General features: G+C 34.3%; 1 protein-coding gene across 4 annotated transcripts in view; it reads left to right on the plus strand.

Annotated features, from left to right (window-relative positions):
- Positions 1-15861, plus strand: part of plcd3b (phospholipase C, delta 3b) — a 37347-nt gene continuing 21486 nt past the window's right edge. Inside the window, exons 1-4 of one of the 4 annotated variants that reach the window (XM_051667452.1) lie at positions 1-92; positions 564-670; positions 9727-9894; positions 13048-13276. In XM_051667452.1, coding sequence (XP_051523412.1) covers positions 595-670; positions 9727-9894; positions 13048-13276 — 473 coding nt within the window. In that variant the 5' untranslated portion in view covers positions 1-92; positions 564-594. Of the gene's footprint in view, positions 402-563; positions 671-9726; positions 9895-13047; positions 13277-15861 lie in introns of all 4 variants that reach the window. The other 3 variants (XM_051667454.1, XM_051667451.1, XM_051667453.1) reach the window with 3 other exon arrangements.

Below are 15861 nucleotides of genomic sequence, written 5' to 3' on the forward strand. Positions count from 1 at the left end.
CAAAGATATCTATGGTAAGAAGTAATCATGTAGACGGGAGAGTCCAGCCGCGATAAGCCCGTTTGCTATATACGGTCGGTGGGTTTATAATGGTGTGTTTTGATTAATGAGTTTTAAATTGAGTTTACAATCGTCGTATTCCATGTTTATTTTATGTCTGTGTCTAATCTCTTTGGATGTGCTCTGAACATACATCGATGGATCCAGTAATTCCTTGGGGTTTTTAGCGCATTTACTGTAGATAGAGCAGATCATCTTCATTCGAAACCTAAATTTGTGCTTTAAACGCTTTTATGCAGCACCGTTATATTTGCGTAGGTCAGAATGTGCTTATATCGTACGGTTGCTGAAAAAAACAAAAAAAACTAATCTAGAGCAAAGCAAACCGATCCATTCTAACGGTACTCATGTCATTTTCAGCTCTTTAACATTCATGACCTCATCAGATAGAGGCAGTGCCTATGCTGCTTCATGAAACATATAACCTACAGTTAGAAAAACGGAGTCAGAACTGCAGAGTGACTGAAGAGACAACTGTGTTTTTATCCACATAAACCCTCCAGCTATAAGGCGCAAGAGGACCAAAACTGCGTCATGTTGAAGAACGGTAAAGGGAGGAATGAAGCTGGGACGTCCCAACCGAAATCAGACGACCCCTTGAAAAATCTGGGTAAGATGTTCAGTAACATCTGGGATTGTATTATTATTATTATTATTATTATTATTATTATTATTATCTCTAAAAAAAAATTATTAAAATTGAATTGTTCAAAAACGGCTTTTCCTCAGCATCCATCAGAAATGTTTTATATGTTTTTACATCACACCTCAGAATTTATTTTCAGGATGCTCATTCTAGAGCATGCGCAACCCATTACTGCCACTTAGACAGTAATATACAAATAAAAAATGACTTGACTTGACTACTATTTTTGAAATGCGGACTACAAAGAGCCCAGTCAGTTTTGTGCTGGTAAATCTGTGTGTGGTTATTGCATCTCAGTTCCTCAACAGGTTTGAGATCATTTAGTCACAAAATGCTTAGGTTTCTTAAGACAGAATCGAGGGAATGAGGAAAGTCTAATTGGAATATGTTAACTTTAGATACAGTATTTAGTTATAGGCAGGGTTGGGGAGTAACGAAATACATGTAACGGGATTACGTATTTAAAATACAAAATATAAGTAACTGTATTCCACTACAGTTACAATTTAAATTATTGGTAATTAGAATACAGTTACATTCAAAAAGTGTTTTGATTACTGAAGAGATTACTTTGCATTTTATTGTAATTTGTTTCATTGAATATTTAGTCCTTTCAGATGGAAAACATTTATACATATAAATGATGTGATCCAAAGTGCATTTGAACAGCGGTGAAACACTTTCTTATGATGTGTTACATTCATACGAGCAGACAGAGAAGTACGTTTGAAGTAAATTTGGAGCAGAAGAAATGGAAATAAACCTTGTGTAAATTGTCAGCTTTACGCTAAGCTAAAATGTTATTTCAAGCCATTTTACATGCACGTTACCAGACACGATCATATTTTTTATCAAGAAAATTCACGTCGATCATCATTTCTTTTTTTCTAATAAGAACTTTGATATTAGGACAAAAATCTTATTCTTGATAATAATTTTTGTATTGTTTTCCTGTAAAAATATCTAAAAATCCTTAAAATAAGATCAATTTGATTTATCTTGTTTTAGAAACAACACTGCATAAGATATTTATGTTTTGCAGAGAATGTATTTTTAACATGTGTATTTTGTCTTACTGTACTGGCAGAGTTTTTATAGTCAAAACAAGTGAAAAAATCTACCAGTGCTGAAGAAGTAATCCAAAGTATTTAGAATACGTTACTGACCTTGAGTAATCTAATGAAATATGTTACAAATTACATTTTACAGCATGTATTCTGTAATCTGTAGTGGAATACATTTCAAAAGTAACCCTCCCAACCCTGTGTATAGTTTCTATTATCTTTACTCAATGCTATTCTCGTTACCCTAGAAATTTGCAAGGATAGAACCAGTCGATGAGTCACTACAAGACAAGCACTATGCAAAGTTAATGCACATACATCCATAAGATATGTAGGCTACAGGGCCTTTCTAGCTATAAGCAGTATTAGCAGATGCTTAGGGCCCCCGAGCCCCTCAAGCAAGGTCAGTTTTTTATTTTTTTATTAAAGATTTTATTGTTGTTTATAGTAATTTGCTGTTCATTTTTATAGTTATTTATTGGTAATTTATTGTTATTTATTTGTGAATTTATTGTTACATTTTCCATTTTGTGTAATTAATATATTCAGAAATGGCCCTGGTAGGCTACACTGTAAAGTGGCAGTGATTTTAATGTTGAAAAATGTAAAGCAATAAAGCCACCCTAATTAAAAAACAATAAATAGGTGTTTATTAGCCTGGCCAATGAAAATGCATCTTTTGATGAATTTTGGCATTGCATCTTATGTTGTTACATGTTGTAGCAACAAATATAGATTTTTGTTAAGTAGCTAGTTTGGTATATTAACATCATATTTCATGGTTTATATAGTTAAACTAAAATATATAATCCACATGCCTCATATTGTTGTCTGTCTCCTTATGTGTGATGTAGTGTCTGTGTTAAAAATATGGTCCCTAATTTCAGAACTGATCAGATATTAAATAGCAGCCCTCCTCTACTCCAGCCATGTATATAATTTGCTATGCCTTACTCCCTGTGCTGTAATTACTGAATCCTCAAAACATAGCTGTAGCTGTAGAATTAAAGGAAATACTCCTTTGGGATCCATTTCATGCAGTTCATTGATCACTCCTCAGACTAAAGTGCAAGCTGATTGTATTAGGGCTTAATAGGGTACTCTTAAGGACTCAGTACACTCTAAAATATGCTAGGGTATTTTTTCCAACCTGTTGGGTCATTTTATTGGGTTATTTTCTCTCTGTTGGGTAGTTTTTGTGTAACCCAGCCTCTGGGTTAGTGGCTGGGTCATTTTCCCTGACAGTTGGAACTATACACCCCTCCCCACACCACAATTCGACAATCCAGGTGGCTTCAGAACAGCCCAGCTGATGAGTTACCTGACGCGGGCTTTTTGGATCATCTTCAGGAGTGAGCGCGGACAAATTGGACGATTTATTTCGTGAAATAAGGTTTGTGTCAGTGTATTTATCTATAATATCATTACTGTACACCAGAAAATGCAAATATACCGTTCCATAATCAGAACTGGACAGCTCATATGACATCAACTGTTATTAGATGTCACACTAGTTTCGTGAGCTTTGGCTTTGCTAGTCTGTATTGCCCACTGGACAATGAATAGATTTATTTACTTTTTTTTAGTAATGCAAATGTCTCCTTTCGATGAAATTTGCCGTTTTGAATCTAAAATATATCACCTACATGATTAATTTAATTCATACCCTGTATCGCCCTGTCTACACCGGACACAAGCGGTGTATGGCAAGCCGTTTTAGCTTTTATTCATTTGCAGGATATGAATTGTTGATATCAACAATTAAATTTTCACTAGTTAAAATTCTAATTCTTGATATCAAGAATGAAATTTTCACTAGTTGAAATTCCAAATGTTGATATCAATAATTACATTTTCACTAGTAAAAATGTGAATACTTGATATAAAAAATGACGTCATCACGCGCAGAAATCACATTCTTGATATCAAAAATGGAATTTCAACTTGCCTTGATATCTAAACCAGCCTTTGCAACTTGTGAAAATGGAATTACTGATATCTTAAATGTGATGTCAACTAGTAAAAATAATATAATCGATATCTAGAAATAACATTTTAACAGGTAAGAATAGCAATGGTAATGAGTTTATGAATATGAATGAGAACTGGTTTCCCCATGCATCCACTTTTGTAGCAGGTTAAAAAATGGAGGGAGACATTCCATGTGGGTAAAAACAGCTCTTTTTATGTTTGAGAAACATAAAATGAGAATTCATTTAAATTTTTCTTTATTGTTCATTGTTAAATTAAAAAAAAATAAAAAATAAAAAGAATATTAGATTTGCATATCTGGGCGGCACTGCAACGCCCCATTCATCTGATTGGCCAACCTGCACCGTCTTCTGTACTAACTTAATCCTTTTAGCCAGAATAACAGTTGGTACCGCTCTTCATATTTGGATTAATTTTAATTAAATATTGTCCCGAACAACCACTCAAACTACACATGCCATACACAGAAAATATTTGTTGCTGGGCACAAAACTGGTGCTGTTGCGAGGTGTTGTCTCTAATGGACGAGGCATAAGAGATCGCAATCCACATCATATGCTGACTGGGAGTTTAGTCTCATATATTGAATATAATATATTATTTTTTATATTGAATAAATTGTATGATATTGTAATACATTTGTTTTCATGACGTATTAATAAATGTAATGGCGAATGGGATTAAGGGAGTACAGAAGGAGCAGGTGTAAATTTTTATTCATTCCAACTAACATTTTATAAACTAAAACTTTCATGAATACTGCAGTATACTGCTCATTATTCATAAATAAGGGTCATCGTGCAGTCCGCGTGCCTTTTGTCTGAATAATTAGTCTTAGCTATAATTTTATTGTTTTTAATGAGCGTTTAAAATTGACATCACTCTTTCATGCTTTTTCTGACATGAAACCAGTAATGAAAAAATCGCTCCCTGTGCTAAACGCCTCCCATCTGCTGCTGTCTGCCCAAGGAAAAAGTCTTCTTACCTGCTAGAAGCCAAAATTGAGGAGGAATAGGTGTTACAATAGCGCATAATAACATAAATGTATTTAACATTATGGAAATTCACAGTTATTTTTATGGGACGTATTAACTAAGCTTCAGATGGGGGTTCATCTTATTGCCAAAATGTTGATATCAGATACACTGAAATAGATATATATATATATAAATTATAGTTTAATAATTATTATTTTCCAGAAATTTTTTTAAAGTTTCATTTAATTTCATCATCAAATTGGTGTCTAATCAATACATTTTTAAAACTTTTAACAAGTGAAAATAGAACTTTCCAATATGTCATTGCATTTGTTTTTTGTTTTTTGCTTGTGATATATTGGTTAATTATTCATATTATTATTATTATAGTGAATATTACATTTTACTATAAAGTTTTAATATATTTTTATTAAATTTCTTCAATTTCAGGCATCTAGATTATATTTTGAATCATGCTTTTATTATGACGTGTGTTTTTTGCCGGATGCTTCACTTTTCCAGATAAACAGTTTGCGACACAGCACAGTGTGATCATTGAAGATTTTTAAGTCACATCTGAAATCTCATCTCTTTACACTGGCCTTTGAGTCTGACAAATGAAATGTAGGACACAGTAATGGAGTGTTTGTATTTTACATTACTGGTGTTTGTGTATGTGGTCATTTTGAAATGTTATGTTTTATATTGTATTAATGTGAAGCACTTTGGTCAACTGTTGTTTTAAATGCGATCTAAATAAAGCTGAGCTGAGATTAAAGAGCAAATGCTGTGATTATATAAATATATATTTTACATGTGCTGCGTGGTTCACGGTAGATTAGTACTCTGCTCTGTCATCTGATACAACATGAATGATTCTCAAAGTCTGTGGAGTTTCTAGTGGATGAGCAGTCAGATTTATTTAAAGTACGCAGCTCATCCACAGTAAGATTGCAGGACGTCACGATTTAATTTGATTAATAGTCCATTTCCATGTAGAAGGAGTAACAGAGTACGCGTTCAAAATAAGCCTGTGGGCATTTTAAAGCTGTCGTGTGTCAGACATACTGCGCGCTGGTACCAGACCGTACCATACTGTGAGTCGGTGCTCGGTACTACTGGTACTGCAGAAACACTGGTATTGTTACATCTCTTTTATTTTAGTACCGACTTGGTACCAAAGTACCGGTACTTTTGACAACACTACATTATAGATATCAGAAATGAAAATAGTCACTAGTCACTAATCTGAATCAAAAATGAGCATTTTTACTAGTTGGAATTCAATTGTTGATATAAAAAATTGCCATTTCCACTAGTAGAAATTACATTCTTGATATCAAAAATTATGTTTTTTACTAGTAAGAAAATAATTGTTGATATGTGAAATTTGACTTTCAACTAGTAAGAAACAAATTTTTGATATCAATAATTGCGTTTTGAATAGGAGTGAATGACATATCGGTGTGAAACATTACTAGTGAAAATTCAATTATAGATATATAAAAATTATGGTTTTTACTAGTTGAAATTCCATTTTGATATCAAGAATGTGATTTCTGTGAGTGATGACATCGTTTTTTATATCAAGTATTCACATTTTTACTAGAGGAAATGTAATTATTGATATCAACAATTGGCATATCAACTAGTGAAAATTACATTCTTCATATCAAGAATTAGAATTTTAACTAGTGAAAACTGAATTGTTGATATCAACAATTCATATCCTGCGAATGAATAAAAGTCAATTCGGCTTGCCATAAGTGGTGCGTCTCTGATACAAAGGCCTTTCACAACACTCGCTTCACGGACTTCACGCAAGCATCATGCGGAGGATTGTCCAAAACATGAAAAGCGTTGGTGTGCATGGTAAACATTGAAAACATATGAATTTAGAGCAGACAAAAATAAGGTAACTATTAATGAATAAATAAATTATGAGCCATCGAATATTAGAATCTAATATTTTTTCTAGAGTTTTTATTTGTACTTTAAAACCATCACCAGTTAGGCAAACACTTGTGTGAAAAATCACATACTGGTGCAAACATAAACCTGTCCTTGCACAGAAACATTTACAGTTATTAACCATCCTTCCAGTATTCTGATGACTGTCTGTTAGATAGCTAACATTATGGGTTGATATCTTTCTTTAACCTTTTGCTTTTCTTTCTAATTGTCTTTTTGTAGGTTGGAACAAATATGGTGGAGTACCTCCAGCAGGCTGAGATGTCAAGGCCTTATTCCCCTAAATCCTACACTTAGCAAAACAGGCCTGCACATAGAAAATTTGAATTCTTATTTTCATTTTATTAATTTTATTAATTCCTTATATAAGTGTTCTAGTAATAGACATTTAAAGGGCTAGTTCACCCAAAAATGAAAATACTTTCATCATTTACTCCCTCTCATGCCATCCCAGATGTGTATGTCTTACTTAGGAAGATTTTTAGAAGAATATCTCAGCTCTGTAGGTCCATACAGTGCAACTGAATGGTGATCAAAATTTGAAACTCCAAACAGCACATAAATGCATCATAAATGTAATCCATATGGTTCCAGTGGTTAAATGACTGAAAGTGAGAAACACATAATTTAAGTTCCTTTTTTCTTCACTATAAATCTTCACTTTCACATCTAAAAGTCAAACGTGACACCTGTTTAGTTTTTCTTTCAGATGTGAAAGTGGAGATTTAGAGTATCAAAGGACTTAAATAATTTTGTTTCTCACCCACATCTATCATATCACTTTTAAAAACATGGATTTAACAACTGGAGTCTTATAGATTACATTCATGCTGCCCTTATGTACTTTTTAGAGTTCCAAAGTTCTGACCACTATTCACTTGCATATAATGAACCAACAGATCTGAGATATTCTGAACAAAAACAAATAATTTTAGACGCATAAGAAAGGCATACACATCTGGAATGAAGGTGAGTAAATGAGAGATTTTTTATTTTTGTGTGAACTTTCCTTTTAATAATACAATGGGTGTTTAATATTTTTAATGCCTAGTGTATTTAATATTCATTATAAATGTTACTCCATTGTTCTACATGCTGTTTATAAAAACATTTGTAAAAAAGTTTAAATTGAATGTATTTATATTCATCCAAAAATAAAGGAGCTACCATGTTTACACATTTGTTTATGGTGTGGTTTATTTTACAATATTTTTTAAGGATAAAACAATCAAAAAATGTTAACCCACTCATGAGATCAAATTCACCCAGAATTCCTCTACAAATGAACCTGAATTTGGGTTGAATAAATAACCCATTTGCTGGGTTAAAATGAACAACCCAACTTGCTGGGTTAATTTAGCCCAGCGTGTTCTGTACCATATTTAAACAGCGGCTGGGCTAAAAGCAATCTAATTTGGGTTACTTTTAACCCAGCATTTTTTTAGTGTCATAGTCATTTGACCTAAAAAAAAGAGCAAGTTGTAAATGCATCATCTGCATCATATCATTGATTATTACCAGATTGTGACCCATGACTTGTCTTGTTACAGTGGTCCCTTTGTTAACAGAAATGTAGTTCAGTTGAGCTGTTTTTTTTTAGAGTTTAAAAGGGATTATTTCTGATCAGTGGAGAGCCCAAGGGGAATGTGAGGCTCTTCGATAAAAGAACAGTTTCAGAAAATGGTTGGATAGGAAATAAAATTATTTTACCCTTGACTCACATTAGATATGTTATTACAGTTACACTCTAATTTTGAATAGGTGATGTAAAAGCCTTTGTTTTAATAAGCGGTAAAAAGAAGAATTCTTGGACATCATAGGATCTTTCTTCATTTGAAACTTTAGAAAGTACAAAGACATACAGTACTTAGAGACATGGCCTAGTGGTTTGTGCAAGGTTTTCAAGTTTGAACTTCAGTATGAACTTAAAGGGATAGTTCACCCAAAAATGACGATTTTCTCATAATTTACTCACCATCATGCCATCTCAGATGGGTACGACTTATGTTCTTCTGCTGAACACAAACAAAGATAAATATATATATATATATATTTCAGCTCTATCCATACAATGCAAGTTAATGGTGACCAGAAATTTGAAGGTCCAAAAAGCACATAAAGGCAGCATAAAAGTTACCCATATGACTCCAGTGGTTTAATCAATGTCTTCTAAAGTGATCCAGTTGGTTTTGGGTGAGAAACAGAACAATACTGTTTAAAAAAAAAATTCAATATTTGTTTTACTATAAATCTCCATTTTCACTTCTACATTCTTTTTTATTTTATTTATTTTATTTTTTTTTTGGCTATTCACATTTTTCATGCATATCACCACATACTGGGCAGGGAAGAGAATTTGTGGTAAAAAAGGACTTAAATATTGATCTGTTTCTCACCCATACCTATCATATTACTTCAGAAGACATGGATTTAACCACTGGAGTTGTGTGGATTACTTTTATGCTTTCTTTATGTGCTTTTTTGAGCTTCAAAGTTTTGGTCACCATTCACTTACATTGTTTGAATATATAGAGCTGAAATATTCTTTTAAATATCTTAGTTTGTGTTCTGCAGAAGAAAGAAAGATATACACCTCTGGGTGAGTGAGTAAATGATGAGAGAATATTCATTTTTGGGGGAACTATTCCTTTAAATTCATATTGTGCTTAATTTCATATTATCCTTATAGCTTTGCTTACTAACACCTTAAAAGAATTAGTGCACCCAAGAAGGAAAATTCTATCTTCATTTACTCACCCTCACGTCACTCCAAACCATATGAAACAAAGGAGAATTTTCAAAGAATGTTAATGCTGTTTTTTTCTCCATACAATGAAAGTGAATGGTGACTGAGACTTTCAGTCCCGATACATTCTGCTGAACATCTCATTTTGTGTTCTAAGAGGAAAAAAGTCACACAGGTTTAAAACGACATGAATAAAAGTACATTTTTGTGTGAACTATCCCTTTAAGAGCACTACAATCATCAGTCCTTTCTAAAAATGACCTCCTGCAGGGGTCCAGGCTGATGAGGATGTGAAGATGATGCTGCAGGGCTCTTCCATGATGAAGGTGCGATCTCCACGCTGGCAGAGGAAGCGCATGCTAAAGTTGCTGGATGATGGAATCACGGTCTGGTGTGAATCCAACAAGAGCTCCAGCAAAGCCAAGTCTCAGCAGTCCTGTGAGTTGCCAAACTCAGCATTTATGTGTGTTTATGCACTAAAGCAAATGTTATAAGGCTTTTATATATCTGTAGGTGAATAGATGATAAGTGATGTTCTGTACTGTGTGCTCTGGCACTGTAAGAGCCCCTCCCTGTAAATATACCTCCTAATTATGGCTATATAAACAGACCACAGCACTGACTGTCATTACAGGGCAGGTCTATTTACAGTTTAGAGGGGGTCTAGAGTTTAGAGTCCTCTAAGCTTCACTGTACGCTCTAATTACAGTCTAGCTGGGTGGGAAGAGAGCAGCCCTTCACTTTATGGTTTGCTCCATATAGTTCACATGAATAATAATCATTGCTCTGGCAACTGTGCCACATGGCTGAAATTAGAAATATGGTCTATAATTGCTTCTAGTTAGAAAGATTATGTTTTGTGTGATGTGGCTGAGGCATGTGTGTGAACACCCACTTGTATGCTAACGTTGTATGTGTGTGTGTGTGTGTGTGTGTGTGTGCCTGTAGGTAAGAAAAATAAAAAATGAGATCTTTTTAATGTATCTATGTTTTTCTTCGACTTCTAGACAGCAAAAAGATTAAATGGAGAGCAAATGGAGACTTTTGCTCAAGTCTCTGCTATCTTTGAGTTTGTGTGTGTGTGTGTGTGTGTGTGTGTGTGTGTGTGTGTGTGTGTGTGTGTGTGGAGAAATCGACCCCTGTTACCTCAAATGTGTCTCCGCTAGAGTTTCAGAAGAAATCTTAAAGGAATATTCTGGGTTCAGTACAAGCTAAGCTCAATTGACAGCATTTGTGGCATAATGTTGATTACCACAAAAAAGTATTTTGACTCATCACTCCTTTTCTTTAAAAAAATAAAAAATCTGGGTTCCAGTGAGGAACTTACAATGGAAGTGAATGGGGCCAATCTGTAAACGTTAAAATACTCACTGTTTCAAAAGTGTAGCCACAAGACATAAACAATATGCCTGTTAACATGATTTTAGTGTGATAAAATCGCTTACTAACTTTTCCATGTAAAGTTATAGCCAATTTTGCTAAATGTGATGTCACCAAACCCTAAAATGACTGTAAAAATTATGATTTAAACAACTTTACAGCTCAAATACACAAGTTTTAAAAGAAGAATTAATGTAAGTGCTTTCATAAACTTATAAGCTTCACATTTCTGCCTTTAAACCCCCCAAAAATTGCCCCATTCACTTCCATTGTAAGTGCCTCGCTATGAACTTGATTTTTGCTTCTTGTTTTCAAGAAAAGGAGGGACGAGTCAAAATAAATTTTTGTGGTAATCAGCATTATGCTACAAATGCTGTTGATTGAGCTTAACTTGTATTGAACCCGGAATATTCCTTTAATGTATCACACTGTGCTAAGATTTGCTAAGATACCAAAGTCTGCCATCAAAAGTCAGAGATTTCAATTTGAACTCAAATATTGGACTATATTATCATGCTAAGCTATCCACATCAATTTTACAGCCTGGGCCGTAGCTAGTGGGGTGAAAGGTGGTAACAATTCCAGGGGCCCAAAGGTCCAGGGGGCCCCACAACAAATTTTAAACGGTATTTTTTTATAGGAAAGGGGCCCAGAGCAAGATACAGTCAGGGGGCCCAGATTACCTTGATACGGCCCTGTTTATAGCTATGTATGTATAGCACTTCACTTCAACAGTTTGTGTTTATTTAGATATTTCCGAAGGAATTTTAGAAGTTTAGAGTCAAAGTTTATAATTAGTATACTAAACATGTCTGAGAACTCCATTAAGTCCTTTGAGCTATTAATGAACAACTTCTGGGCAATACAATTCTCCTTTGGATGTGTGTGCTGCAGGTGCCTTTATTCATAAAGCCCTTACAATGTGTATTTGTTTATGTATGATTTATGTAGATCAACCCTTTAATGTCTTCAGCTTGTGCTATTTAACAATGTGATACTTCCCAGCTGAATGTGAAAAATGGCACATATTCAAATGTACAATTCTTTGTTTTGGCACCACAATGTAGAGATAAACAGAGAGATTATAGACCTTTTTCACACTCTGGGTTTTGGAACACGGAAGTAAACGATTGCAGGGTAAACTTCGACAGCGGTGAATGGTAGTGAATGGGAGATCATATCAAATATTATTTTCACTTAACTATTTGCTCCAAGAGCAAAATAAAAATTCCATTATTATGTTTGAATGACTTTACGGAAGAAGGAAAAAAAATAGAGAGCGGTGGATTAAGAAATCAGATAGGAGAAGATGCCAAATTTACTGTCACTCTCTCAGAAGCTGTAATAGAAACCCCCTCGCAGCTGTAGTAATTAATTTTTTTAAACTATTCCAGGGTAATATAACATTAAGCATAATGCTATAAATTTACACTCAATATTTAAAAAATGTATAATATGAAAAGATTTGCGAGATTTATGCTGCTAAATAAGGCGGAAACGCGTCATCACAGTCTGTGAAAAAGGTCTATTTATAGAGTTCTTTCTGTTTGAATTGCAGTAATATATAAGGGTATGCAAACACAGGCTGTATAAGGATTGCTCTTTATGAATCAGTATTAAAATGACTGTTAACATAGCTAACATTTGGTTTAGTATCAACAAAATATTCTGTATTGAAAATGAACGATTTAAACAGTTGACAGAACACAAATATAGAGACTCTGTGTATCTGATGGACCACTGGGAGCACAAAGATCACAAAGTCTAGTTTACATGCTGCAATGATTTAGGCCACTGCTGTCTACCTCCTGTACACTGGCACAGGCATTTTCTAATTTTAGAGGTTGTTTTGGCTTATTTGGTGTATTGACCTATACACAGAGACTGGAAAAGCAAAGATGTCTGTGTGTTTGCTCATTCAATGTTTGTTTCCTTATTTTTGTTTCACTGTCAATATTAACAATATTAGGATAGTTGACATGAAATACTTTTGGAAAGTTGATGTGTCAGGTGGCATGACATGCTACAGTATATACTTTATTTAAAACTTTTTAAATGTATACATTTTAACCCAAAATATTGGTGCTGATGATGTGTCAATTACGCATTAATTACAATGTTTGATTGATCTAAGCTTGGTTATGTCGGATTAAAAATACATTCAGCCTTTTTACTGTACATAATTTGGCACAATTCTTCCTTTGCTTTCAGTTACTGTGACAGACGTGGAGTGTGTGCGGGAAGGCTGTCAATCTGAGACGTTGAGAAACCTGGCTGGCTCGCTCCGAGAAGAGCAATGTCTCACCATTGTGTTCAAGGGAGGGAGGAAGAGCTTGGATCTCCAGTGTGACACTAAAGAGGAAGCGCAGCGCTGGATCCGCGGGATTCGCACTCTGCAGGGTAGAGTCAACAACATGACCCAGAAAGAGAAACTCGACCAATATCCTTCAGCAGCAAAACTAATCAAAGTCAGTTGTACTCTAGAATCCCAGCCCATCAACCCATGTCATAATCAAATCAGAAGTGGCAAATCCTCAAAGTTATTTGGTACTGATTAAGTTACTCATCTCTTTTCCATCAGGCTAATGAATTAGAGTTGTTGGTTCTTCTAGAATTTCTTTCGATGGAGAGCAATTGTCTGCCAGGATTGATTAGTTAAAAAAAACAAATTTGTAATTTATATTTATATATATATATATATATATATATAAAATAATTTTAAGTTATTTCTATTTTGTTTTCCATTTATTGTTTAATTTAGTTTGTGTTGGTTTCCACTCTATGGGTGTTAGTTTATTTTTTCAGTGTTTCCTAGTTTAAGTTTAGTTTTTCAGTTTTTATTTTATTTTAAGTATTTTAGGGCTGCCAAAGTTATTGCATTAACTGATATCCATTAATTATGTTTAAAGCTGTTAAATTTATCATGGCCATCTATTGTTGTCGCTATCTAGTGGCATTTTAACGTTTAACCCTTTAAGCTCAGATGGGCATGAGAAAAATTAAAATATCTGCATATTAATGACTACAGTCTTGACAGACCAACAAAAATAGGTATCTTTTTAAAGCTTAGAAGCTGTAGTTTACAATGCATGTAGGCATTATGACAAAAACTGAACAAGTGCTTTGAAATTTGCTGACAAATCAGAAGTGTTACATTTTGATAATTTATTAACAGTTTTGCACTGCACATATTATTGTAATCGGTAAAACATCAAACTGATCAAATAACCATGTGAAATATATCATTGGAAAGCTCTCAAAGAGTAGAATACAACCAGCCAATTTGTTTTACTCACAGACAAATATAGCGAGTAATAGCTAAGTATATGTCTTTGACACACGTTACATGTAAACAGGTGTTGCTAATATGCCACATTTTCGCTTATAACTTCATGAAAAATAAACAGAGCATAAAATATCACATACCATTACTTAGAAGAGGTGATTATCTTTAAAATGAGCCAACACTCGTTACGATGAACAACAGTTACTATGTAACTGAATGCATAGATCATTAGATAATCCACACGAAGCACAATGTGCACATCTGGCTAAAAACACGTTAGCTTTCCTTGATCTTCATCGTAAATTATGTAGTACGTTATCCAGCATCATGGAAATGTTAAACCAATCGCATTAAGATTCAGATCACTGCAACCAGAGGTGGAAGTCATCCAAAAATGGGCAGAGAGGATCGTTCACTCTAATTACATATTGCCACCAGGAGATGGTGCCAAGTACATGACACAGACTCAATGATGGCTCAAATGACACAGAATGGAACTGCATGCTTTGGAAAGAGAGCATAATTTTAGTCATTTTTGTGTTTGCATGTGTAATTAGTTCTTATGTACAATTATTATGTTTAATTTGTTTGGAGCAGCTTTTGGAAACTTTGAGACATTTGACACTAGTATAAAATATTTTTGTAATGCTATAACTTTTGATTGCTTTGTTGTATCAACACACAGTTTTACTCCATTACAGGTGACATAATTGGGAACAAAACAAAAGTTTTTGGAGCTACAGTTGATGTCAGAAGTTTACATACACCTTAGCCAAACACATTTCAAGTCAGTTTTTCACAGTTTCTGACATTTAATTGTAGAAAATATTCCCTGTTTTAGGTCAGTTAGGTTCACTACTTTATTTCAAGAAAGTAAAATGTCAGAATAATAGTAGAGAGAAAGATTTATTTCAGCTTTTATTTCTTTCATCACATTCCCAGTGAGTCAGAAGTTTACATACAATTTGTTAGTATTTGGTAACATTGCCTTTAAATTGTTTAACTTGGGTCAAACATTTTGGGTATCCTCCCACAAGCTTCTTACGATAAGTTGCTGGAATTTTGGCCCATTCCTCCAGACAGAACTGGTGTAACTGAGTCAGGTTTGTAGGCCTTCTTACTCGCACACGCTTTTGTATCAAATTGAGATCAGGGCTTTGTGATGGCCTCTTCAATACCTTGACTTTGTTGTCCTTAAGCCATTTTGCCACAACTTTGGAGGTTTGTTTGGGGTCAATGTACATTTGGAAGACCCATTTGCGACCAAGCTTTAAATTCATGGCTGATGTCTTGAGATTTAAATTCATGGCTGATGTCTTCAATATATCCACATAATTTTCCTTCTGCATGATGCCATCTATTTTGTGAAGTGCACCAGTCTCTCCTGCAGCAAAGCACCCCCAAAACATGATGATGCCACCCCTATGCTTCATGGTTGGGATGGTGTTCTTCCGCTTGGAAGCCTCACCCTTTTTCCTCCAAACATAATGATGGTCAACATGGCCAAAAAGTTCAATTTTTGTTTCATCAGACCAGAGGAAATTATGCCAAAAAATAAGAGCTTTGTCCCCATGTGCACTTGCGAACTGTAGTCTGGCTTTTTTATGGTCGTTTTGGAGCATTGGCTTCTTCCTTGTTGAGCAGCCTTTCAGGTTATGTTGATATATCACTCGTTTTACTGTGGATATAGATACTTGTCTACCTGTTTCCTCCAGCATCTTCATAAGGTCCTTTGCTGT

Source organism: Myxocyprinus asiaticus, chromosome 32, assembly GCF_019703515.2.
Source record: "Myxocyprinus asiaticus isolate MX2 ecotype Aquarium Trade chromosome 32, UBuf_Myxa_2, whole genome shotgun sequence".
Taxonomy (NCBI): Eukaryota; Metazoa; Chordata; class Actinopteri; order Cypriniformes; family Catostomidae; genus Myxocyprinus; species Myxocyprinus asiaticus.